The 27,964-nt window shown below is 35.1% G+C and overlaps 1 protein-coding gene across 22 annotated transcripts in view; it reads left to right on the forward strand.

Moving 5' to 3' along the window:
- CCDC91 (coiled-coil domain containing 91) overlaps positions 1–27,964 on the forward strand; it is a 353,778-nt gene that overhangs the window by 250,959 nt on the left and 74,855 nt on the right. For all 22 annotated transcript variants that reach the window (XM_047867305.1, XM_047867307.1, XM_047867304.1 and 19 more), the window contains 3 exons: positions 14,383–14,475; positions 14,585–14,653; positions 18,001–18,177. In XM_047867305.1, the coding sequence (XP_047723261.1) occupies positions 14,383–14,475; positions 14,585–14,653; positions 18,001–18,177 (339 nt within the window). The remainder of the gene's footprint in view (positions 1–14,382; positions 14,476–14,584; positions 14,654–18,000; positions 18,178–27,964) is intronic.

Here is a 27,964-nt window from a genome sequence, read left to right on the forward strand (position 1 = left end):
ATACAGTGTATGATAAGGGGCCAATTTATTCTTATGCATGTGGATATCCAGTTTTCCTGATACCATTTATTGAGGAGACTGTCCTTTCCCCATTGCATGTTTTAGCTCCTTTGTCAAATATTAGTTGATCATATGTGAATGGGTTTATTTTGGAGCTCTTGATTCTTTTCTCTTGGTTGGTATTTCTATATTATGCCAGTATCAACTGCTTTCATTACTATAGGTTTGTAATATAGTTTGAAAACAGAAAGTGTGATGACTCCAGTTTTGCATTTTTTCCCTAGGTATTGTTTTGGCTACTCAGGGTCTTTTCTGGTTCCACACAAATTTTAGAATTGTTTTGCTATTTTTGTGAAAAGCACAATGGAATTTTGATAAAGATTACATTGAATTTATTGATGGCTTTGTATAGCATGGAGATTTGGACAATATTAACTATTCCACTTTGTGAACACGGGATATCTCCGTTTATTTTTGTCTTCTTCAAATTCTTTCATCAGTGTTTTACAGTTGTGTACATATCTTTTATGTTGTTTAAATTTATTTCTTAATATTTTATTGCTTTTGATGCTATTGCAATTGAGATTCTTTGATTTCTCTTTAATTGCTTTTAAATGTCATTTATTTTGAGAAAGAGAGAAGGAGGGCACAAGTGAGGGAAAGGCAGAGGGAGAGAGAGAGAGAGAGAATCCCAAGTAAGACCCATACTCACTGTCAGCACCACAGCCCAGTACAGGGCTTGATCCCACAAACCATGAGATCATGACCTGAGCCAAAATCAAGAGTCAGAAGCTTAATCGACTGAACTACCCAGGTGCCTCATTTCTCTTTCAGATAGGTCCTTGTTAGTGTATAGAAGCACAAGTTATTTTTGAATATAGTTTTATATCTTGCAACTTTACCGATTTTATTTATTCTAACACTTTTTGGTGGCATCTTTAGGATTTTGTATATGTAAGCTCATATCATCTGCAAATAGTGGTAATTTTTCTTCTTCCTTTCCAATTTACATGCCTTTTATTTTTCTTGCCTAATTGTACTGGCTAGGACTTCCAGTATTATGTTGAATAGAAGTGCTGAGAGCCTTGTCTTGTTTCTGATCTTAGAGGAAAAGCTTTCAGCCTTTCACCATTAGAGATGTGATATTAGTTGTGGGCTTGTTATATTGGTCTTTATTATGTTGAGGTATAGTTCTCCTATACCCAAATTGTATGTCATGTGTTTATCATGTGAAGTGTTTATTATGCTTATCATGATAGTTTTTATCATGTGCTTATCATAAGAACATTCGTCATATTTGTCATGATAGATGTTTATCCCAATAAATATCATGAAAAGATGTTGAATTTTATTAAATTATTTTTCTGCATCTACTAAGGTGAAATTTAAAGTGAGTACCACTGAATAGTACTTCTATGTAGGTATGTTGGTAAACTGTCTTTATTTTTTGTTTTTATCATAATAAACATTTCTTTTTCATTCTTATAGTTTTACTTACATATGTAATTCTGAGTTAATACTAATGACCATTTTTTTTTTTTTCAACGTTTATTCACTTTTGGGACAGAGAGAGACAGAGCATGAACGGGGGAGGGGCAGAGAGAGAGGGAGACACAGAATCAGAAACAGGCTCCAGGCTCTGAGCCATCAGCCCAGAGCCTGATGCGGGGCTCGAACTCACGGACTGCGAGATCATGACCTGGCTGAAGTCGGACGTTTAACCGACTGCGCCACCCAGGCGCCCACTAATGACCATTTTTAATAAGTGATTAATTTTTTCTTTATGGCTGCTGACACAGAATCTCTTTTTGCTTTAAGTTCTGCTTTTATACCATAATATTACTTGGTATGAGTTTTTTTTAAATTATGTTACATATTGGGCTTTAATATGGAAAATTGATTCTACCTCCTTCTCTCTGTTATTTCCCTACAGAAGTCTAATTTACTGTGTTAGTTTTTTTTTTTTTAATTTTAACTTTATTTTAGACAGAGAGAGAGAGCACAAGTGGAGAAGAAGGGCAAAGGGGGAGAGAGAGAATCTCAAGTAGTCTCCTTGCTCAGTATGGAGCCTGACATGGGTTCTGTCCCATAACCCTGGGATCATGACCTGAGCCAAAATCAAGAGTCTGATGCTCAATCAACTGAGCCACCAGGCACCTCTAAACTTTCTTGATCTCTATTCAGTGTCTCTCATATTTCTGTAGCACATTATTAATTTTGTTGTTTATATTCTTCATTTTGTATAATCTCTTTACAGGTCTTCCTTCCTGTTCATACTTTTCTGCCTAAACTGAAGTTTAAGCCAAACATTGAGCTTTAATTTTCATTTTATGTGTATTTAGTTTCCATATTTTATATTATTTTTCCCGTGTACATGTTCATTTTTATGGTGTCTTATCTCTTACTCATACTTTTTTGCACTTTAAAAAATACATTAAATGTACTTTTTGCATAATTTATATTGACTCATTCTGGTGTCTGCTGTTTTAAGGTCTGATTCTGCACAGCTTTCTTCTCACATTCATGGTAGCTTGTTTTCTTGGGTATTTTGTGTTTTATGTTTGTGAGATCATCTTTATTGGAATTTTAATTTTGATAATTCTTTGATGCTTAGGTTTAAGGTCTGTTCTTCCATGGAGGAATTGCTTTGCTTCTGATAGTCCTTCAAGGTAAAGTTTTAATTGGGGATTTTTGAGATACAGGGTGCATAGGAATTTTTATCCCAAATCTGCAAAGGAAGTAGCATGAGTAGCATGTGATTATGCATTATCAGTGAACCTCCCCTTTCCCCCTGCACCCCTAACTGAAAACAAAAATCTTTCACCTTCTCTTTGCTGTGTGGGTTTTTTCTAGCCTACCTACTTAGTGTGTTGCCTTTCAGGCATTGTAGCTTTATACAAACAAGTCTCCTAACTTTCCCCTTTTCAGCCCCTAGGTTTTGTTTCTGTTTTTAAGCATGGTTCATTTTAAACAAAACTCAAATATTTTAGCATTGTTTAGATTTCCTAAGAACAGTCTGTATCCAGAGCTTGTTTACCTCCTTGAATTTGTGCTTTTTATCAGTTTTGCCTTCTTACTTATCAACTTAGTAATATTTAAAGAGTTGTTTTGTATTTTTTATACAACACTTCTGTACTGGGTCTTCCATGGTATATTTTGTGTCATGTAATCAGAAAAGTATAACGTTCACTTTTTATTTACCTCTTGTTTTATGTAAATGTAAGCATTATATAAGTGTTATTAATGAGCTTTAATAATTACATTCATAATTATTTTAAAATTGCTAAAATGAGGGTGTGTCTGGATGGCTCAGTAAGTTGAGTGTCCGACTCTTGATTTCAGGTCAGGTCATGATCCAAGAGTCATGGGATCAAGCTCCGTGTCAGGCTTTGCACTGAGTGTGGAAGGCTTCTCTCTCTGTCTCTGTCTCTGTCTCTCTCTCTCTCTCTCTCCTCCCCCCACTTTCCTCCCTCCCTCCCATTCTTTCTGTTCCTCTCCTCTGTTCACACTTACTGTCTCTCTAAAAAATAAACAAACAAATATAAATAAAATTGCTAAAATCAGTAAATAGCCTGTCAAGACAATAGTGGTTTAAACCACAACTTCTCAAACCACACATCTCATAGTAAAAATCTAAGATGTTCTATAAAAAAAACATGTTAAGGGCGCCTGGGTGGCGCAGTCGGTTAAGCGTCCGACTTCGGCCAGGTCACGATCTCGCGGTCCATGAGTTCGAGCCCCGCATCGGGCTCTGGGCTGATGGCTCGGAGCCTGGAGCCCTGGAGCCTGTTTCCGATTCTGTGTCTCCCTCTCTCTCTGCCCCTCCCCCGTTCATGCTCTGTCTCTCTCTGTCCCAAATAAATAAATAAACGTTGAAAAAAAATTAAAAAAAAAAAAACATGTTAATAAAATACTTCTAGGAAGCATGTGTACTTTCTTCCTATCTAGTAGTTTAAAATACTCATCACCTTAATAAAGATTCTACCTAAAAATGCACAGCTCTTTATATATTTTCTTAGATCCATAAAACTCTTTTTAATTGTAGAAGAAAATAAGTTGGTTCTTAACATGTTGAAATGACTTTGAAGATAAATTAGATTGGAAAAGAATATATTAGGGTTAGATTATGGAAGGTTTTGAGTTTCAAATTGCTGATATTATACTATAGGCCAATAGGGACAGATTTGACAGTTAACATTAAATATTTACCCACAAAATTTACATAATCAAGACTACCCGTATGCCTGTGTTTTTCTTTACCTTATAAAATTTAACAAAAAAGAGTAAATTGCTTATGAAAAATTCTTCATTTTCACGGGTTTTAATTTGTTTTCTAAAATGTAGGCAAACAAATGTTAGATTAATTAATTATTATCAAATATTTTATGCACATCTTAGTCTTTTCCACCATTTTCCCCCTATGTATCAAGTCATATTCCTGCTGCCATTTAAAGAAGTTCTATTCTTTGGGGCGCCTGGGTGGCTCAGTCAGTTAAACGTCCGACTTCAGCTCAGGTCATGATCTCACAGTTCATGAGTTCGAGCCCCACATCGGGCTTTGTGCTTACAGTTTAGAGCCTGGAGCCTGCTTCAAATTCTATGTCTCCCTCTCTCTCTGCTCCTCCCCGCTCATGCTCTGTCTCTCCTTCAAAAATAAATAAAAACATTAAAAAAAAAGAAGTTATTCTTTGTCTTTAACTAGACTGATACTAAATTTAGAAAAGAATAATATTCATCTACCAGTTTCCCAGTAAAGCAATGTTCTTTTTACTGTTCTCGTCCCTTTCAATATTTATTCAAATATATATAATATTACATCTTTATAATAATGATGATGGCTTTAAATAATCTTATGTTTTTTCTTCAAATAATTGTATTTTATAAACATAATTCTATTATTTATGCATAGTTTTATTATGCTTAATGATCACGATACTCCTTTTAGTTGACATACTATCATTTCTTGTACTGTACCCCTTTTTTGGACATTTTAAATGTTTTGGGTTTTACACTTTTATAAGGAATTTTGCCATATACATCTTCATACATATCGTTTTTATTCTTTTGCATTATAAGCATTCTCCTACTTTTGTACAAGATGTCTTTTTGAAAATATGCTAACACTGATTAATAAACTTACCCAGTATAAGGGTTTTCATTCCCAAGACATCTAAAAACTATGACATCAGTAATTACACCTTGCCTTTATAGACAGATCTCTCAGTTATATTATTTCAGTATTAGAGACCTTATATAGACTGTCCTTAGTTCATTGAATATCCAATTAAGGGCAATAACTCATCCATTTCAGCAAGTTTAATGATTTCCATATTATCATAATTGTATTTATTTTATGAAACATATGCCTTTATCATTTATGTCAGTACTTTCCTTTTTCTGCTATTTTATATGTATAATATATATATGTGTGTATTACTTGTGTGTGTGTGTATGTACGTTTACACACACACACATAAAGAAAATGGGTGAAACAATTTTCGACACAGGAAACACAATGTAAACAGTAGGAGCTGTGCTCCTGAAACTGATTTTTGTCTGGCAGATCCCCATTCTGTAATAAATTAGAATATTCCTTTGTCAACTTTTTTTTTTTTAAGTCTGATTCTAACTAGTTTAGGGATATTACTGTGCAGGGTACAAAAATGGAGTTATAAAATCGACAAGCATGAAAAATTGAGAGGTAAGTACATAGTATTTTCTGATAATAAATTTTAAGAATAGGAAGCACAGACCAGACTTAAGGACAGTTAGTATGCTATTAAATTGGTTCCTGAAAGTACTACAGCAGTTGCGTTATGCTTTTTTGCTAAGGGAATCGTCTTATATACATGGGTCACTTATTTCAGATGTCAATTTGAAAGGCACTATTATATTGAAACAAGCTTATTTTATTGTGCTTAGGTAAGTGGAAGGAATGATAGGGTTAAGATGTATTTTCAGAGGGTATTTCACTTGAAAATGGTTGAAGCAGAAATATTCTATTTAAACTTAGGATTGGGACATATCCTAATTTTCCATTTAATAAAATATACACTATCCAAATAAAGAAACCTCATTATGGAAATATAAACTAGTCTTACCTTTTTTTTTATGCTGATGTATCACTCAATTTAAGAGGAATAACTAATTTGCTTATATTTTTCATGCCTATTAGAAATAAGCCTATTTCAGTGAAATAAGTCTAGTGTAGCTTATAGTTTTATTTTATTTATTTTAAGAAGTTTATTGATATTGGGCTTGTGGTAACTGCTTTGAGTAGATTTAATATCAGTTTATCTGTTTTAGGTTTTCTTTCTAAACAACATAGTTTTTAAAATGTTGATTTATTTGTTTTGAGAGAGAGAGCAGGGAAGGGGCAGAGAGAGGAGGAGAGAGAATCCCAAGCAGACTCTGCCTGTCAGCGCAGAGCCCACCACAGGGCTCCAACCCATGAACCATGAGATCATGACCTGTGCTGAAATCAAGAGTTATACGCTTAACCAACTCAGCTACCCAGGCGCCCCTCTAAACAATATTTAATGTGTTGGCCCATGAATGGGTGAAATGTCTGCAACTCACTTTACATTAAGACATTTATTAAATTTATTTAGTGTCTTTAAAGTCGTGTTAAATGGAGGCATATATGAGCTTGTGCTTTAAAAACCTACTAGACCACTTGATCTTATTCAATGTCTGTACTTTATAGAAAGTATAAGATGATGCTTGTTGAGTTTTAATTACGTAATAATATGCTACATATACATACACCACACATGAAATTATGTGAAGTTTTTTGGACCTGTGATGGATAACCGTATACCTGAATATGAGCTTTCATGATTGCTTAGTCTATAATTTAACATGCAAAAAACTGTCCATGTATGATTGTGATTAAATCTTTTTACAGTATCTCTTGTGACTCACATTCCAAGAAAAAAGAGAGTTTTAAATATTTTTTAGAGGAACCATGTAAAAACCACATAACCTCCATATTTATATTTGAGTCTGCATCAAACATTTTTCTCTTGGAAGAACTCCTTCCAAGAGGAGGAAAAAACAATCTATTTCTGAATGTCTTTATGCTTTAGGCTAAATTTCAAAGGACTGTCCTTGAGATTCTTGCATTAAGCATCTACTCTATAAGATTAATGGAACTGTGTAGTTTGCATTTATTGTTCCAATATCCTAAAGAAAAAAACACTAAAATTTCAATATAATTTTAAGAATCAATCAATAGAATATTTTAGATAAGCAAAATGTCATCAGCTCTTCACTGTTCTTGGGTGAGATTTCCTGATACAGATTTCAATTAATTTTCATAATGCCTATTAAAATGCTATAAGGGCATGTCTTGCAAATTCTATTGAATGTTCCTCTGAAGTTTTAAATATTTAGACACAAATCTTATGATTGGATGTTGCCAATTGGCTCAATTTTGGCTCTGATGCTGGATGCTGGAGAGCCATTTCTAGGATGCTGGAACTTTTGGACAATTAAGGAATTCTGTATTGAGGCAGAATGCAGGAGTAATACAAATAATCCCCAGATACATTTCATCCTTTATTTTAGATAGAATAAAGGAAGGCTGAAATCTTTTTGGCTAAGCTGTTTCTTAACATTATAATTTCTGGTTTGCTGTAATTAACTGAAATAACCTCTGGCCCAGAGAGGAAAGGCATCCCTACTTTTGGCAGCATCTCAGACAATGAACAAACCTCAAGTCCAGTGCACTTTATACTACAGTCCTATAAAGACTGCAGAAAGAGCTATAACCACTTCCTTTTTGTGCAGATAATGCTAGTAATAGTTGGAAAGGAGTAGTACAGTATCAAAAGTAGAAGTAGCACTTGTAAAGATGTTCAACATGCTTAGAGAAATGGAAAAAGCATCACAATGAGATACCATTTCACAATTACTAAGATGACTATCATAAGAAAAAAAAAGAAAGTAACATGTTGTAGAGGATAAGGAGAAATTAGAACCCTTGCACATTGCTTGTTGAAAGATAAACTGGTGGGGTAACTGTAGAAAACAGTTTGGTGGTGCATCAAAAAATTAAACATAAATTACTATATGACCAAGCAGTTCTGCACATAGGTATATATTCAAAAGAATTGAAAACAGGGACTCAAATACATTTTTTACTCATGAATATTCATAGCATATTCAAAATAGTCAAGAGTTGAAAACAACCCAAGTGTCCATCAACAAATGAATAAATAAAATGAAAGTAGTATATTCACACTATAGAATATTATTCAACCATAAACAGGAATCATGTTCAGATACATACTACAACATGCACAAGGCTTGCAAACATTATTTTAAGTGAAATTACCCAAACCAAAAGGTGACTACTATTTGATTCCACTTATATGAAGTATCTAGAATAGGTAAATTCATAGAGACAGAAAGTAGATTAGAGGTTACCAGGGCTGGGGTGAGGGGAAATTTCCCTCCAGCAACCCTCAGTTTGTTCTCTGTATTTAAGAGTCTCTTATGGTTTGCCTCCCTCTCTGTTTTTATCCTATTTTTCTATCCCTTCCCCTATGTTCATCTGTTTTGTTTCTTAAATTCCATCTATGAGCGAAGTCATGTATTTGTCTTTCTCTGACTTTCTTCGCTTAGCATAGTACACTCCAGTTCCATCTATGTTATTGCAGATGGCAGCATTTCATTCTTTTTGATTGCCAAGTAATATTGCATTGCATGTGCGTGTGTGTGTGTGTGTGTGTGTGTGTGTGTGTGTGTGTATCAATCACACCTTCTTTATCCATTTATCACTTGATAGACATTTGGCTCACATTATCTATAGAAGTTCATAATTTGGGGTGCCTGGACGGCTCAGTCAGTTGAGCATCTGACTCTTGATTTCAGCTCAGGACACAATCCCAGGGTCATGGGATTGAACCCCATGTCAGGCATTGTACTGAGTGTGGAGCCTGCTTAAGGTTCTCTCTCTTCTTCTACCCCTCTTCCCTGCTTGTACTCTCTCTATATAAAATAAAATTAAAAAATCGTTCATAACTCTAATAAGTAAAAATTATGAACACTTACAATAGGTGTGATGCTATATAAAACATTTGATATATTTGATCAATCATCAGAACAACCCTATAAAGTGGATGCTAATCCTCATTTTTCAGAAGATCAGTACTGAATTTCAGGTTTAAAAAATGTGTCAAAGACCACATGACTAGAGTAGAACTAGCAAGGAGAACTAGTATTTGAATCTGTTTTTTGTGTCTTGTGATCCATAGTTGGTGCTATTATCCATTATGTTCAAAGTATAGTTGAATGGTCATGGTCAGATTCTACAGAGAGGACTTATTCTAGAGGGCAAGTCTAGAAACAGGAAAGACAGCAGTCATGTTGAGAACAAAAATGCATTGCAATCTTAATTTAGGTCGAAAAAAGAAAGATTTTGAAAAGTTTCAAAATAGATGTCTAAAACTACTGCTTGTAGTCTTGGATAGCCTTTTCCCCAGATTCAAGTATTCTATGACAGGAATGGCCTTTATTCCTGATTATAAGGTCTACTATTTAGTAATATCCACTGAAATGAATTTGCATGGATTACAAAGTTAATACTATAATTCAGTGAAAGGTATTTTCAAAATTATTATTGGAAAAGGGTATGGATGTTCCTTCTTAGGCCTTTACTTTTAAGTAGCAACCAATATTTTCTTCCATATGCAAAAATTTTTTTTTTCATAAATGAACTGTATTATCTTATGAGCTGCTTGACAGGAAGTCTAGTTAACATTTTTGAGTACCAGATGTATTACCTACATTACTTCATTTAATTCTCATAACTGTGAGGTTGGCATTATTAGCCTGACTTACATTTTCCTTTATTATGTAAGAAAGGCTAAGCTAAAACAGAAGCTTAGAAAACTTTAAGTTGTACCTTCCTTAAGTGAAGAACTGGTGACTGACTCCAGATCTGTCTGATTCCAGCGCCCATGTTTGAGGCAAACATGATAACCACTACACTATGGAAACAAGATTGCAGTGTCTGTGTTAGTTCTAATGAGATATATTGCCTCCCAGGGAGATGCCCCCAAAATATAAATGGAACTGAAGAATACCTTTTTTTCATCTTACAGAAATATATAATGCAGTCTTTATAATTGGCTACTAATAAATTAATCTATTCTTTCAGAAAAGTCTTTCCCTGAAAGTGTATGTGTCTTTTAAAAAGAGAAGAATGTGCTATCTGATATAGGCATTGATTCCTGAGCAAAGTTTTTGGCTCATTGTGTATATTTCTTGGCATTCCAGTGGAAGAGTCTCACGTACCTAAATATCCTACAGTCTTGCTTAAAAAAAAAATTATTCTTCAAGGATGAGTGTTTTCCTCTTCCCTTCTAGTTTCTATGGTCTTGCCATCTCTGTTACCTTCCTTTAAGGGGCCAGATGTAGGGGGAGGGGGAACCATGACCAAAACATAACTATAATTCTGTATTTTTTTCTTATAAATTATAAGGCTAGGTGATTAGTATGAATGTATGACTGAAACCTAGAAAGTCAAAGAAACAATCCATAGAGATGGAACAAAAAGAGCCCTTAGTTGTATGTTGGTTCTAGAGAATCTAGTGTAAAGTCTGTGATTTTGTATTCAGCCCTTAATGGGTCCCAGTCTCAGTTTTAACTGTTAAATAGTCCTATGAATGTAAGCAATTTATATTACCACTCTGAAACTCAGTTCGAAAATCTGTGAAATGTAAGTGGTAAGACATTTCTGGGTTGTTGTGAAGATTCCCACTAATACTTTAAAGTTCTTAACACAGTGCTTGACACATAATGTTCAGTCAAAAGATAAGATGTGATTAAGTGTTTTTTTAAAAGTGGTCCTAAATCTAGATAAGTATGGTAAATTAAATATACTCATCTCTTCTACCTTTCTGTATGTCTCTCCCCTCAAAAAATCACTAAAATGACACTAAAGGGGGCCCAAACAAACAAATAAAAAACAATAAAGAAACTAGCAAAGGTAAGAGGTAGGCAGTATCATGGACTTAGCAGAGGCTAAAACATTGTAAGCTTAGTCCATTAAGGTGAAGTTCATATGAGGCAGGCTGCTCTTTCCTGCAAATCCCAAGAGTGCCTCAGGAAATAAGGGCACCAGGTGCAAAGCTGAAGGAATGGTTGAAAGTCACCCTGCGGCCTATCATTCTTAATTCAGATAATTACTGTACACCCTAGCAAGACAAAGGAGTGATCGTACATGATACTCTGACCACATAAAGAGGAGTAAGGCAGGGACTAAAAACTGAGAGATTAAATCAAAATCCATTTTACAATGAGCTTTTCACCCCCATCCCCTTTGCTCATATCACTCCTAGAATGCTGCATATTTATTTGCCTTACAGCACCAGTGAGAAGATTGGGGAATTTTTTTTTTTTTTCGAGGCCAAAAGAGCAGCCCAAGAGAATGTGTATAGACATGACATTTGGGAATTGCCACCACAACCAGGAAAAAGCCAGCTTTTTTGTACCTACTGTGAAACTTGCCCACATACACAGAATTTCTTACCAGCTTTTTTGTGTCTGAAATTTTAGTATGCATGAACTGAAAAAGATTACCAAACATTGGAGAAATGTCTTAAATGAGAAAATTACCAACTCAAACAAACAGAAAAGGAACTCTAGAGCAGAGCCCTTGCCCCTACCCTCCTCGCTCCAAAAAGTTATAATCAGTACATTCAAAAAGAAGAGAACAGAAAAGATGCAACTAAAATTCCCATTTTTCAAAAAGGGAGTATGATGAGATAAGCAGCAATGGTTGGCCCATAGCAGATACCAAATACTGCTGATGTCTCTCTTCCAACAGTGGGATAGTTTCTTGGTTAGTTGCTCATCCAGTCCATGATTCTGTTTTCAAAGAGAATCTGCCTTATCCTTTGCCCTACTATTGTTTTTCTGGAATACAGTGTGAGGGCATGCCTCAAAATATGAACCATGCTCAGTTATCAACCAGCCAGTACCATTCCTAGGAATATTTCATAAGGCCAAAATTGTACAAGTTCCCAAAGATGCATCTTTATATTGTTCTCGATTAGCTTCATTTTACAAATTAACTGTGTTTAATTTTAGGGTTTAAACATGTCATTTAGCATTTTTCTGAATCATCTCCCTAATATTAATTATTATTTATTCAATAAACTATCTTATTTAATATTATTCTGAAAAGAACAAAATCAGAAGCATAGATTGGTCAAATGCAAGTGAGGCCTTATCTGACACATAACTTGTAATAACTTTTACAACTTGTAGCTTTTAGTTTTAGGTAACATCTAGGTACTACTGAGGCCACTTTTAGCTAGTAGGTAATTATTACTGTTGATAATGAGTACACAGATAAGATTATTGCTGAAGTGATTCATTAGAGACCTGGCAATTTACTTAGCTTCTCTGAAGTCTCTGATCACTCATCTGAAACAAGAAAGAATATTGCCTGACTTAGTTTGTTATGGATTTAATGTGATACAGCCACATACAAAGCCCCTTTAACAACGCCTGACATCTTAAAAAAGCTCCAAAAATGTTAACTACTGTTACCTATATTTATAAGTCAGTAACTTAATTATATTTTCTCAAGTATAATTTCTCAATTATATTTTCTCAGTAATTATATTTTATGTAGGATGCTTCTTTCCAATGGTAATTTAGGGTTTATTCTTATAGAAGAAAGCTCAAAAATAGTCTTCCATTATAGTGTACTATTAGAATTAAGAAATAGAGTTTAGGAATGAATTTTCTAAAAAGTGCATTGTCATTTTAGCTAATGTACTAGTTCTTAGACCACTAGAGAAACTTGGCCTACTTACAATTAATTAATGATTTCCATTAGTCTGACTTATTAACATAACAATTCTTTTTAAGAAGAAATAATTTTCAAAGTTATTATTAGCTCTGAAAAGTTTATTTTGTAGTTTAATCCTAATAGTTTTTATTGGTTCTATTTTGTTATGTTTACCCCTACCCCCAAAGCCTAAATTCAATATTTTTTGGTCTCATATAAGAATTGTATCATTTTTAAGTCTAATTATTTAAGTCTAACTAATAATCATTTTTAAGTCTAATTGTTTACCTGGTATAAGATTTTTTAGCTTTTTTCTTGCGTGTGTATTTTAAATAGGATTAGATTTTTTTTTCTGATTCAGTGACATTTTGTGTGCATCTAGACTTTACATAGAATACAGAATTAAAGTCTCAGTTATGACGTAGCATGTGATAAGTCTACTGATTTGTTAGCTGCTTTTCACAAATTCTTATGGTACCAATAATTTCTCATAGGCATGCCATGATTAATATCACAATTTGGATTTGTTTTTAATGAAAAAACACATCTTGTGATTTTTCTTATTTTCTTGAAAAATAAAGGTAAAAAGTAACATTATAATTAAAAATAAGAATAATAGATTATCTTCCCAGGCATAACTATTTTGGTGACTTCATCTCCAAGTAAACTGCCTCCTTAAAAAATACTTTACATCAGACAACTTCGAAAGACATTATAAAATATTGGGTGTTCAAGTAAGTTCATATTTTAAGGAGGCTTCAAAATCAGAGAAATCAGAAAAAGTATTCTTATTTGCCTGTAGTAACTGAATGAGAAATCTGTGTGAGTAGGCATATGTATTTTTCTTTGGGATTGTGTTTCCTCATAAAAGTACTGTTCCAGAACAAGTATCTGGCTTCTCTATATTGAAGATATTGAGGATACAAAGGTTGAATTTTCTTAGAAAACTTCAAACTCTGAGTGCCTACTCCATGATAACTGGCTGGTGGTTGTGTATGCTTTTTCACTAGCACATTGGAATAAAAGTAAATGTATGGATTCTGTATATTGTTACATTAGCTACCACATAAATTCCTTTGACTGTTTTTATTGATTTATTTCCTGAATCTATGGCAAAATCTTGAAGTACAATAATTTTTCAATTTCTTTTAGTGCTTTACTAGAAACACAAATAATATGATAGTTGTTCATCAAATATCAGTTCTTATCTGATTGCTTCTTTTGCTGCAAACTAATAATTTTAGTGAGTAATTTTTCTAAATTTAATTTTGATGAAAGATATTTAATACTTTTCTGATTTATTTTCCAATTTGGAGTAGTTGTGCGTAAGTTAGATCTCATATCATGTACTTTGTTGAGTTTGGAGCCACAAAAAGATCTCTTGGCCGATTGAAGAAAGGTGAATTCAGTGGGGTTTTTTTGGCATGTATGCCTTCATTTTAGCAATCTTCCCATTGTTTCCTCTAGTGACTACTTCAGTAGAACCAGACAAATGGATTCCACAAGCTGTACTCCTTGTTGATAGATAATTGGTCTCCGAACCATAATCATAATCCATTTATCTTTCCTTATAGCATCAGAGGCTCCTTGAAATGCTAGATACAGAGAAGGAACTGTTAAAAGAAAAGATAAAGGAAGCTTTGATTCAACAGTCTCAAGAACAGAAGGTAATAACTTTAAGTTTGCTCAGAGTGTAGAAAGAACGTGTTCTATTACCTCAAATAATTACCTCAAATAATACATTCACTGTCTACCCAACTGTCTTATCGTTTACAGGTAATATTGGAAAAATGTTTAGAGGAAGAAAGGCAAAGAAATAAAGAGGCTTTATTATCTGCTGCAAAGGTATTTCTATCTGTAATAATGGTTTTCTTTGTAAGTAAGTGGAATTTAAAAACTGAGTTCATAGTATAGTATAGTCAATCTACTTTTTTGCATAAAACCTCATTACAGAAAAATGAGAGTTTTTTTCTTTCTTGTTTTTCCTGTTAAAGTTAGGATATTGCTGTTCCTATTATTGTTAAATTTAGGAATAGAATGACATTGAAATATTGTAGATTATTAATTGTTAAAAAAGAATATATGTTGGGATACTAATAAACTCTTGGTATATAATAGGTATCCTCACAAATAACGTATGAGCATGTGTGTATATATATATATATATATGTGTGTGTATATATGTGTGTATGTATGTATTTATAAAGATTTATGTTTTTGGGGCAGCTCAGTTGGTTAAGTGTCTAACTTCAGCTCAGGTTATGATCTCCCGGTCCGTGAGATCGAGCCCCACATCGGTTCTGTGCTTACAGCTCAGAGCCTGGAGCCTGCTTTAGATTCTGTGTCTCCCTCTCTCTCTGCCCCTCCCCCACTTTCTCTCTCTGTCTCCCTCTCTCTCTCTCTCTCTCTCTCTCTCAAAAATAAACATTAAAAAATATTTAAAAAGATATATGATTTTTAAAGTCAACTTTGAAATACCTCTTCTAAATAGTATGCCCGTGATATTAAATATACATATGCCAGCAAGTACATATAACAAGTACACTAACTTTTGAGATCTGGATTTAAATTTAAATTTAGTAAAGCAAATATCTGAAAAGTTTAATATTTGCAAATCTCTGTGCCAGGGGTGGAACATGAAGGATGACGATGATTTTGTCTTAAAATATTTACAGTCACGTAAGAAAAATATTACTTATTACCAATAAGGCAAGGTGGAATGCATTAAATTACTATGAGTATATAGACAGTATTTCCATGTCATAGGAGTTTTTTAACAATAAACTACTTTTTTTTTTAAATTGTTTTTTCAACGTTTATTTATTTTTGGGACAGAGAGAGACACAGCATGAACGGGGGAGGGGCAGAGAGAGAGGGAGACACAGAATCAGAAACAGGCTCCAGTCTCTGAGCCATCAGCCCAGAGCCCGACGCGGGGCTCGAACTCACGGACCGTGAGATCGTGACCTGGCTGAAGTCGGACGCTTAACCGACTGTGCCACCCAGGCGCCCCAATAAACTACTTTTAAAATTAGCTTGAAGGATGACTAATATTCTGAATTGTGAGTCTGAATTTTATTCTACAGGTAAGGATGGAAACATTGAAATTTTGAGTGTAGGTATGATATAATGCTAACTTATGTTAATTTGGGGGAAATTAGAGGCAAGGAAAGAATAGAGTGTGTCCAAAGTCTATGTAAAAGATAGTGAGTGGCAGAAATAGAGTAGTAGTAATAGTTTAAAGGAAAGAAATAGACAAATTCTAGAAATAGGAGATGGAATCAGGATATATGTTTGGTGTGGATAATACAGAAGGAGGCCATGTTGGAACTCCTAGAGTAGTGATTCAGAAACAACATGGAAAGTGGTACTATTTCTTTGGTATAGTTTGAGATGCCTGTGATATATTCAAATAAGGTAAGTAGGCAACTAAATCTACCTCACAGCTCAGAGGAGAAAGGAGACCTGAAGATGCTAATATAGTTTATTTCTTTTTTTCAGCAAACAGATGGTAATGGTAACCACAGAAATTATTGTTATGTATAATCACCTCACAGGAGAGTATAGAGTAACAAGAGATGCAAGGTCTGAGCATTGAAAGTCCAAAATTTAAAACCCAGAGAAAGAAGGAAGTTATAAAGAACTGAATAGAGTCAGCCATATAAGTAGAAATAAGAGCAGCATGCTGTTATGCAAACCAAGAAAAGGAAAACAGAAATAGTCAAGTATGTAAAATGTCACTTCAACATCAAGATAAGTAATGATTAAAAAAAGAAAAAATTGTTATTTGGATTTAACAAAATGGAGAGCATTGGTGAGCACCGTAAGAGAGTAGTTTCAGAGAAGAATCGTAGAGTAAAACAGGAGTTCAGAAAATGGTAACTCAGCTTTGAAAACTTGTGTCAAATTTGGCTAACTGGAAGAAAGAGAAGAGTGTTAACTGTGGACATCAGAGGTGGAAGGACCATGAACATTACTGCATCCCAAAGTATGATGGTTTTCTAGAGAGAAATTCCTATGTTTGAGTTGCAACTGAAGTTGGTAACTTTTATGGAACACCATTTTAGTGAATAATAAGGGTTATGCAGACTTTAGTATTTGGCAGACATTTTCTCCAACGTAAATAGAGTGAGCCCAGCATCTCCAGAAAACTAACAGTTTTTGTTGCCAATGATAAAATTTGAGCTTTAAAGCAAAATTAGAATTTTGGAAAATTTGTATCTGTTTTCAGATAGTTAAAGACTTTTATTATGAAATTGATGGTGACATTAACAAATTTGACCTTTTTTGTTATGATATAATGAAGTGTGTAAACATCTAGAGGAGATGCATAATTTATTGAGTTAATATTTTCCAAATAAAAATGTTGAAAAAAATCACACATAGATAAAGGACTCATTCAAAGTGCAAGAAAAGATTGTAATATAGTAAGTAGCAGAATACGAAGATTTCATTGCCATTATGTGATTTTCCTTATCGCAACTACCCTTTAAAAGCTATCCCTTGATAAGTTTCAGTATGGAATCACCAATATTTACAAAGATATAAACTCGCTACTAAATACTCCTCCCTTTTCTACTACATGTCTGTGTGAGACTGAGTTTTCTTTACATACTTCAACCAAAAACCATTTTACAAATTTAAAACAGAAGGCCGGTATGAGACCTAAATTTCTTCTATTAAGTCAGGCATTAAGGAGGTTCACAGATATTCTTTTCACTTCTAAATGTTGGAAAATATAGTTATTTTTCATAAAAGATTATTAATATACAGAACATCTAATGTTAATATAGAGTGAATTAGTATTTTTATTTTGTCTTGGTTTGAATTTCTGATATGGTAATCTTAATATGTATAGCCAGCATAAACAAAAGTTCTTTTAATTACTCAGTAACTTTTAAGAGTGTAAAGAGATCCTAAGACCAAATAGCTTGAAAACTGTTACTTACTAAGGTAAAGCTTAGTTTCTTTGAAGTTTACATATGCCTTGGAAATAATGTATGGATATTTGTACAAAAACAAATATTTGATTCTGCACCAGGTATTAAGTGCATAAAAACAGCAGTGTCAGAACTAAACCCTATGGGATTCGAGTTTGTACCTTTTAAAGGTTAACCCAAATCTTTCTTATTCAAGGACTTATGCAGTCACTCATTCAAATATTTTCATTAGAGTCATTATTTGTTTTGAAGCTTGAGAAAGAAGCAATGAAGGATGCAGTTTTAAAAGCCATAGAAGAAGAAAGAAAAAATCTGGAAAAAGCCCATGCTGAAGAAAGGGAGTTATGGAAGACTGAACATGCAAAAGATCAAGAGGAAGTATCTCAGGCAATTCAGAAAGCAATACAAGAACAGAGAAAAATAAGTCAGGTTAGTAAAATTAACTCTTTGTAACTGTCTTTTTCCTTGTTTTGCTCAAAATGAAGTTTCCTTGTTATTTATCTTAAAATCACCTTAGTGAACATATCAGTTTAATTATTTTGTCTATAATATTAATATTTTATACTGATAATTTGTAGTATATCAGTATACTTCTGCTTTCAGATATTGAAAATTCAGTAACTTGGGGCGCCTGGGTGGCTCAGTCGGTTGAGCGTCCTACTTCAGCTCAGGTCACGATCTCACGGTCCGTGAGTTCTAGCCCCGCGCCGGGCTCTGTGCTGACAGCTCGGAGCCCGGGGCCTGTTTCAGATTCTGTGTCTCCCTCTCTCTCTGACCCTCCCCTGTTCATGCTCTGTCTCTCTGTGTCTCAAAAATAAATAAACGTTAAAAAAATTTTTTTTAAAAAAAGAAAATTCAGTAATTTATAATTTTCTTGTGACTATTTTTTAAAAAGTCAGGATCCAAATTTGTGTCTAGTTATTGCAACTATGTTAAACCTCTGGTTTATTTATTTTTTTCCTTTTTCACATACACACATACAGAGACCATCAATATAAAGTATTATATATGAGTAGAAAACAGTTTGATTCCATTAATTATACCCAATATGTGTATCTATATATCTGTAGTTGATACTGATAATTAATAGGACCTCACAGATAATCCCCATGGTTTCATAAAAGGTATCACATATCAAGTATGGCCTGCATACAAAATAAACTTTTGTCTACTTATCTGAACGATTAAAAACTACATTGTTTTCATTTCCCATAACTGAATTTGCATGGCTGTATTTTCCATGTATTTAGTCTTTTTGTTATGTAGGCAATCAGATACTTGAGTAAATCTTTCCTTAAATAAGTATATAAAGCAAAAGATAACATTTATAGAAGTCTTTGTTTTCCATGATCAAAGCATTATATATACACCACTGTTTATTCAACCATACATTATGAATGTAGCTAAAACGACTTGTACCAAACAACCTGGAAACTTTTCTTATGATTAATTAGCCAATCTAAACTCAGTGCTCTTAACATCCAGGGTAAATGTTATACACTTTTTTAAAAATGTCACTTAAATTTATACTCAAGAGCACATAGTTACTCATTTGTTATAAAAATTAAACAGATCTTTAGGTAGTATTTATGGTAAGATAACAGTTGTGTGGTGACAGATCTCATTTGTTTATTTCCTGGCCTTTTCATTTTGAGTAACGATTACTTTCTAATTCTTTTTGTAATCTGTTGCTAGTATCATCAAATGTATATTGAGCACATAATGTATGTAAGATGTTTAATTGTCAGTTCGGTTGGTTGGAATTCTGTACTAGTAAGGTCACGATCTTTGGTTAAGTTCTGATTCGAGAGAGTTTACTTAAGACTTTTTGTGACCACAGACCACTCCTCTAACCTCACATAGATGTGGGCTATTAGTCACCGTGAAATTGGGCAAGAGGGCATGAATAAATCAGCACATGGTCATCACTCAAACAGAAAAGTATATATCGTAAAGGGCATATTTCTCTGCTGGTTTGTCGGGGGCATTCTTGTCTCTAGAAAACACTACAGTGTATAATATACTTTAAGAATTGTTTGCCACAGTTTCAGAGTACTGTGAAGATAATCCAAGCATGTCATGAATAAATGCATTGTATTTATTTTCTTTCCAACGTTTGCATATTTTCCATGCATGTGAGAGAGAGAGTATGTGGGTGTGGTGTGTGTGTATGTGTTTAACTGCCTTGTGGTTAAGAGAATTGAACAGGGAACATATATAGAAGAAAGAACAATGTTTCCAGTTAACTCTCAAATTTTCAAATATGAGGTGGTCATGTCAAATGTATTCAGCTGCCTTCATTTTCATGTAGTTGTAGTAAAGAACTACCACCAAACACCTGTCATTCCCTTACCTCCTTAGAGCTTCATAGTCCTAGTCTAGAAAATTGACAAATTACGTTTCTTGGGAGCCATATGAAGCTCATTTATCTTTTGTTTATTTAGGCCGGTAGGGTAAGCAAACAAATTCACATGGTCAAATCTACTTTTCGGTGTTTCACATTAATAACTGAAGTGACTGCCTGCTATGTTCTAGGGACTGTACTTATTTCTGGTGACAGAGTAGTAAGAAGGAGAACAACAACTTCCCTGACTTCTTATGAAGAAGACCGATAGGAAAGTATTAAAGATATAATGTGAGGTAGTGATCAGTGTCATGTATTAAAATAATGCTGTGTAAGGGGCTGGAGAGTCAGGGAACCAATATGTAGACAGGATAGTCAGGTAAAGCCTATGTTAGGAGTTAGCATTTGAGCTGAGGCCTGCGTTGAAGTGAGGAGTTTACTTTGTGAATAGTTGGGGATAGAATGTTTCAAGCAGAGGAGTAGCAAGTGCAAAGGCCTTGAAGCAAAAAGATGTGTGGTGTAATTAAAACTGTACAGTACTGTTATGGATATAGAACAGACCAATGGAATAGGATGGAATACAGATAACACAGATTTTTCTGTAATTTATAAATCTCTTAATCTGAGTTGCATGGAAGGGGCCCATACAGTTGTGAATCTAATGAAATTATGCAAAACTGTGTGTATGTGCAGATTTTTCTGCAGAAATGGCCCATAGTTTTTATTAGATTCTCAAAAATATCTTACTAATGAACCCAGAAAAAAAAAAAAAGAAAATAATTGCAACTGGCTGCCCATTTTGTTCTGCATTTTGTGTACTAAAATGAATTTCAGGTAGATTAAATGTTTGCACTTGTAAACTGAATGTACTAAAAGGAAATTGGGGGACACCTGGGTGGCTCAGTTGGTTAAGTTTCTGACTCTTGATCTCAGCTCAGGTCATGATCTCAGTTTGTGATATCAAGTCCCATGTCAGGCTCTGCACGGAGCCTCCTGGGGATTCTCTTTCTCCCTCTCTCTCTGCCCCTCCCCTGCTCGCTTGCTCTCTCTCTCTCTCTCTCTCTCTCTCTCTCTGTCTCTCTCTGTCTCTGTCTCTCTCTCTCTCTCTCTCTCTCTCTCTCTCTCTCTCTCTCTCTCACACACACACACACACACACAAAATAAATAAATAAGAAATTGGGTAAATATTAATATTCTTTGAAATGGAGAGGCTAAGCACTTCAGGACTGATAAAGATATTAACCAAAGGTTTCAACAAGCCAGGGAATATTTATTCAGCAAAAATAGTTAAATCTCACCAAGAACAGCAAGTTTGTAGATTTTTAACTTGCTTTATCCCCATCCCCTTCTCCCTGGTTACAAGGTAGTTTTAAAAAGTAGTAGTCTTTTGCACCTGAGTGGCTCCATTGTTAAGCAGACGTCTGACACTTGGTTTCAGCTCAGGTCATGATCTCACGGTTCATGGGTTAGAGCCCTATGTTGTGCTCTGCACAGATGGTGTGGAGCCTGCTTGGGAATCTGTCTCCGTCTCTCTCTGCCCCTCCCCTGCGCACTCTCAAAAATAAATAAGTAAACATTAAAAAACACACACACAAAAAAAAATAGTAGTCTCACAATCATGGTAGCTATGAAAATCAGCAATGTAGAAGCCACTGGAGTGGGCAGACTAAATTTGGAGCTCCACAAGAAAACCTGTCTCCAGGGAATTACTACTAGTTGACCTATCTGGCAGCTTCCCAGAAATTTCCCATTTGCTTAGAGCTTGCTTAGTGGGAAAAGCCCTATCCTCAGAATGTTTGTGAGAAACAGTGAGTGGCAGATGTATAACCTCTGCCTAAGAAAGAAATACCACTGGATCAAACAAAAGCCTGGCCAAAAAACCTAAAAGGGAAATTTGGGAAATACGATTATTATAGGTGGTTTTGAAAAGCTCTGATTTTTAAAAATACTCCTGGAAGGGGTGCCTGGGTGGCTCAGTCAGTTAAGTGTCTGACTTCAACTCAGGTCACGATCTCCTGGTCCGTGAGTTCGAGCCCCGCGTCAGGCTCTGGGCTGATGGCTCAGAGCCTGGAGCCTGCTTCAGATTCTGTGTCTCCCTCTCTCTCTGACCCTCCCCCGTTCATGCTCTGTCTCTCTGTGTCTCAAAAATAAATAAACGTTAAAAATAAAATAAAATAGGGGCGTCTGGGTGGCTCAGTCGGTTAAGCGTCTGACTTTGGCTCAGGTCATGATCTCGCAATTCGTGAGTTCAAGCCCCGCGTTGGGCTCTGTGCTGACAGCTCAGAGCCTGGAGCCTGTTTCAGATTCTGTGTCTCCCTCACTCTCTCTCTCTCTGACCCTCCCCCGTTCATGCTCTGTCTCTGTCTCAATAAATAAATAAACGTTAAAAAATTTTAAAAAAATAATATAATAAAATAAAATAAATAAAATAAAATACTCCTGGATTTCTTGAAGGTCACATACATGCACAAGGTTGTGCACATGCCCAGGAAAGACCCGAAAAGACCCTACCTAATCTCTCACCACTGGCTGATTTTGCTTCTATTCAAGCAGAAAGTGAAGGCTAAGGCAGGGTTGTAAACTGGCAGTGTTGAAGGTGTTCCCCAACATGCAAACTCCCTTGGCAAATGATGGATCACTTAACTAGTTCAAGGTATTTAGGGAATTCACTGTCTAATTATTTGCTGACCACTGAGGTAACCCAGCAGGCACTTCAGTGGCTATACATAACAAGGAATACAGACTTGGCAGAATTAGTCCAGAGAAGTTCTTAGACAAATAACAGCAATTCCTGTTTGGAGGCCCCAGGGTGGCTGTGCTTAGAGACTACTTAAATCATGTGTTGAAGAAGAAAAGGCCCTAACCTCTTATCTTGTAGTTTATAATTCTCTTACAGCATGAATCGTATTCAAATACCTACTTATCTTACTAACTGTCCCACTGAACTGAGAGCTTCATAAGTGTCTCAGTCATATTGATGCACTTAGGAGGCCCTAGCCTAATGTGTAGCTCATAGAATGTGTTCCAGAAAACCAATCATTGCCGTTAAATAGCAGTCTCCAAAATATACAATTAACTCAGGAGGATGACTTACAAGACTTAATTGTATTCATCCAAAATTCTCAAGTGAATGTATAGACATCATTTCGTTAATTAGCCATATTAATTCCATGGAGAAGCAAATTGAAAAAAGCAATGAAGTATTACAGGTTGGTTTGTAAAAAATTCCTCCAAGTTAATTAATTATCCTAAATTACCTAAGTTGTAGGACCAGAAATGTATTTATAAATAGACTTTACCCTTAGGCTACCAGTGATAGGAATGTGAAATTCTGCCTCTTGAACTTGTTCATAGCCTTAAAATCACAAGATTTTAACTGTGAGTTTCGGATTTATACTTAATGTCCTTGTTACGACTTCTAGGAAAATACCTGGAATATTAGACATTACAAAAGTTGACAGAATGTTATTGTTTCTTTTAGCGATAAAGAAAGCAGTAAGGATGCTTGGGTGGCTCAGTCGGTTAAGTGTTTGACTCTTGATGTCGACTCAGGTCATGATCTCATGGCAGTGAGATGGAGCTGGCGTTCCCCACACCCCCTCCCTCCACTCTGGCTGGGTGTGGAGCCTGCTTAAGTTTCCCCCCACCTCTCTTCCTCCCTCTCATCCTTCCTGTGTCCCTCTCCCACTTTTGCGCTCCCTCTCTAAAGAAAAAACAACAACAAAAAACAATAATAATTCTCTATGGTTAAGCTTCACTTACCTGGCTTTATTCTATACAAATATTTTAGGCTACTAGCTAAAAATTTATTTTTATGGAAGTTTTTCTTCATCTTTGGCTTCAGGAAACAGTAACATAATAGTAGTAGTGGTAGCAGTGGTACTGGATGGAGACAGCAATAATTCTACCACCATTGGCTACCACTGAGTGCTAAGTACCAGGCAGTTTTCTAATTGTTTCTCATATTTGATCTCATTTAATACTCACAACCACCTTACTAGGCAGAAACTGTTGTCCCCAGTTTTACAGATGCAGAAATGAAAGCTTAGGACGATTATGTAACTTGCTCAAGGCCATGATAACTCCTTAGAAGAGATAACAGACCATATTCACAATCAGGCAGTGTCACTCAAGAGGCCTTGCAACTCACCCCTAAGCTTTCCTCTTCTTCCCAATGTTCTCATCTTAGAATAAAGCACAATCTCATTGATTAGTTAACGTATAGATAATTTCAATAGCAAAAACTTAAAGGGACTATGTTCATTAGTTTATTCACTAATATTTATTGTTGATCCTCTTAGAAGTTTTGGGTGTATAGCATCAAACAAGATAGACAGGGCCCCTAGGTACTCATGGAACTTACATTCAAGTTGAAAAAGACTTACAATGAATAAGGTACTTCCACATAGTGGTATGGACTATGGAAAGGGTTATGTGTTTGACTGAGAGGGCGGTAGAGGTCTTGTTTAGATAAGGAAATTAGAAAGAAGCCAGACTCAAAAAATTTACATGTTACAATTCTAAATAGAATATATGAAATTTTGAAGAAGGCAAAACTGATTTGAGAGAAAAGAAATCAGTAATTGAGGGGGAGGGGCACTTTTTGAAAGTGATAGAATTATTTTAATCATAATTGTGATTACATTTGATAAAACTTACCAAATTATGTATTGTATAGTGATAAATCTTACTGTATGCAAATAATATTTTAATAAAGCTGTTTTTTTTAAACAAGTAACTATCAGAATAAATTATTGGATATATGGCAGTTTGAGATGGTGAGGAGAGTTCAGTTTCATCAGGATAAATAATCCAATTTGTGCATATTAAATTTGAGGTGCCTCTTCATAAGTTTAGAGGAAATGTTGGGTAGACAGTTAGAAATGTGTGTCTGGAGTTTAGGTGCATTGTCACGGCTAGAGATCAAAATTTGAGAATAATAACCATATAAATGGTACCAAAGTCCAATACATAAGAACAAAAATTTTCTGGAAGGGCCGGACCCTGCATGACATTTTTGTACGGAATGTGGCAATCTTCTTCCTACAAAAAATATGGCCACTTCAGATTAACTGTGTAGTAGTGGAAATAGTCTCACACTTTTGATGGTTGTATTTCAGGGGATATTGTGAAGGTGTTAAAGTTACTGGTGCTTTCTGTATCACAGTTACCCAGATCCAGTGGCCAAAGCTTCATCTACATTTTGTAGGAAGCTCAGGGTTACAAGTATTAACAAGCAGCTCCTGCCATCTTCTGCCCAACTCCTGTCTGATTTCAGAGGTCAACACTCACTCTGTCCTCTCGTTCTTTGGCAGCTACATGATCCCTGTAGCCTGGAGAACTACCAACTGCTTGAGTACTGACTGAAGGGATGACATTAAAAAAGCCAGGAAGCTGTTTTTTGTTTTTTGTTGTTGTTTGTTTGTTTTAATTCTAATACGCAGGTCACTTCACAGCACTCAGATTTTTTTTTAATTAAAAGAATTCTGGAAATAAACCAGAGAATTAACAGGAATTAGCATGTTAGGCCACTAAGTCACACTAGAAATAAGGAAGGAATGGGGTGTGGCAAAGTGGAAAACAAGTAACTAAAATTACTCTGAAAAGCCTAAGGAAGACAAACAGCTTTTACTTTGTAATTTACCTCTAGATTTTCTCTGTGTTAACACTGACATTAACTGAAGAGATAAATGATAAACTATAACAGAAAACACAATTTCTAAGGACTGTGGCACATATTTCTCCGACTCTGAGAGATGACTTTGGCCTTCATCACAAATTAAGACTGATCCTTAGAGTTGATTGTGGACTGTGTGTTTTTTTCTGAAATATTCAGAGGAGAGTTTATGACTCTGGCATTTTTGGTTAAATTCATTCTGTATCCTTTGAAAATCGCTTTTAACGAAAGGAAAGTACATTTGTTATTGACACCGAAATGGACAAAAAGAAAGGAGTCATTAATTTTGCTGTTCTAGCAAAGTCCTGTAAAAGGACTCCAGAGCATACAGACACTTAAGCTATGTCTGACGTTGGAAGCTCTTCATAATAGTTTATAACCACAGCCACTGTAATTTGGGGTTATGTTTTCCCCCAAAGCCACAGACATTACAATCAGTGGTTAAATTTTCTTTAAGAAATTTACCATTGCCACCTGACCCTTCTTTTAAAAAAGGAAATAGCATTTCTATTTTAGCTTAGCAGGCCAGATAATTTCACAACACTGAAATAATTTTTCTGTCTTGATTTATTTAGTTTTGATTCATTAGTTTTTTGGGGTTTTTTTTGTTCTTTTGTTTTTTGGGTTTTGTTTTTTTTTTTGTATTTACAAAACTGTGATAGCTGTCTGGTTATTTAAAGGTAAGATCTTGGGGCACCTGGATGGCTCAGTCCGTTAAGTGTCTGACTTCGGCTCAGGTCATGATCTCACAGCTTGTGACTTTGAGCCCCACGTCAGACTCTGTGCTGACAGCTCAGAGCCTGGAGCCTGCTTCGGATACTGTCTCTCTCTCTCTCTCTCTCTCTCTCTCTCTCTCTCTCTGCCCCTCCCCCCACTCATGTTCGGTCTCTCTCTCTCTCCTTCAAAAATAAATAAACATTAGAAAATTTTAATTAAAGGTAAAATCTTAATTACACTTTCGTCAGAATCATTGCATTTAGGGACAAGTGAACAAACAGTTCACCAAGTTACCTTCTCATCTCTCAACACCTTTCCCTCCTGCTCTATTTCCTGTATCATTCATTGAGATAACCACCTACCAAGTTGCCCTGTCCAGAGAACTGGAGATTTTCCTGATCTCTCCCTCTTTCCTCCCCATTTTAATACCTTTCAATCATTAAAACCTTTCCATTTTACCTAATAACAATCCTTTAGCACATACACTTCCAGACCGCCTGCTGCCACTGACTTAATTGCAGTTCTCAGTGTTTACCTTGACCTCCTACATTGATTTCTTTGCTTCCAGTTTTGTCCCCTTCCAATTAGGAATAAAAAATCAATGAACTTTTAAATTCTTCAGTGACTCACCGTAGCCTTTAGGATAATATTCAAGCTACTTAGCATGAACTATAAATCTTTCAGTGACCTGGCCCCTACCAGTTCATCTTCACCATTCTGCTGCACACTTCATGCTTTTAGTACCAAATTGCTGGTACACATACTATGCTATTTGGTGGTGTTGGGCCTTTAGTCATACTGTGCCTTCACCCTAGGATACCATTGCTTTCCTACCTTGCAGAAGCCAGTGTTATTTAATAACTTAGCTTTTTTTAACCTGAAAAACTTCTTTTTACACTTCCTAGATAGAGTAAATCAAGTGATTTTTCTCTCTTTGGCATTCACTATATAAGTATACCACTGTCTAGGTATATTCTATTTAGAGTATCTATTTCTATGTCTTCTCCACTAGATTTAAGCACCTGAAAAGTAGGAGCTGAGTCTTGAAAACTGCAATAGATTATAAGATGGTACATGACCAACACTATTTTAAAGAGACTTAGTAATCTTTAAAAAGTGGACTTGATCTCCATCAACACAATTTGGCTCTTTGACAGTTTTGGTCGCTTTTAAATGGGACTTTTCACCAAAAGTAGTGCTGGGTGTTATGATCCCTTTAAAAAATGTATTAATCAGATTATCTGTTGGGTGCCAAACTGAGATGATGATTCTTCTTGTTGCTATTCAAAGAAATACTCAGTAACCAGGAAGAAAAAAGAGTACTTTGAAAAGCTAGTATAGATTTGCTGTAAGGTGATGAGTGGGTGCAGGAGTTCAAATAGAATTTTTAGGTGAAATAGTACACTTTCTTTCACTGGTCTGATGGAAGCATCACACTCATTTCCATATGCCATGTTTTAAGATCGTTCCAAATCAGA

The sequence above is a fragment of the Prionailurus viverrinus genome, chromosome B4, assembly GCF_022837055.1.
Source record: "Prionailurus viverrinus isolate Anna chromosome B4, UM_Priviv_1.0, whole genome shotgun sequence".
NCBI lineage: Eukaryota > Metazoa > Chordata > Mammalia > Carnivora > Felidae > Prionailurus > Prionailurus viverrinus.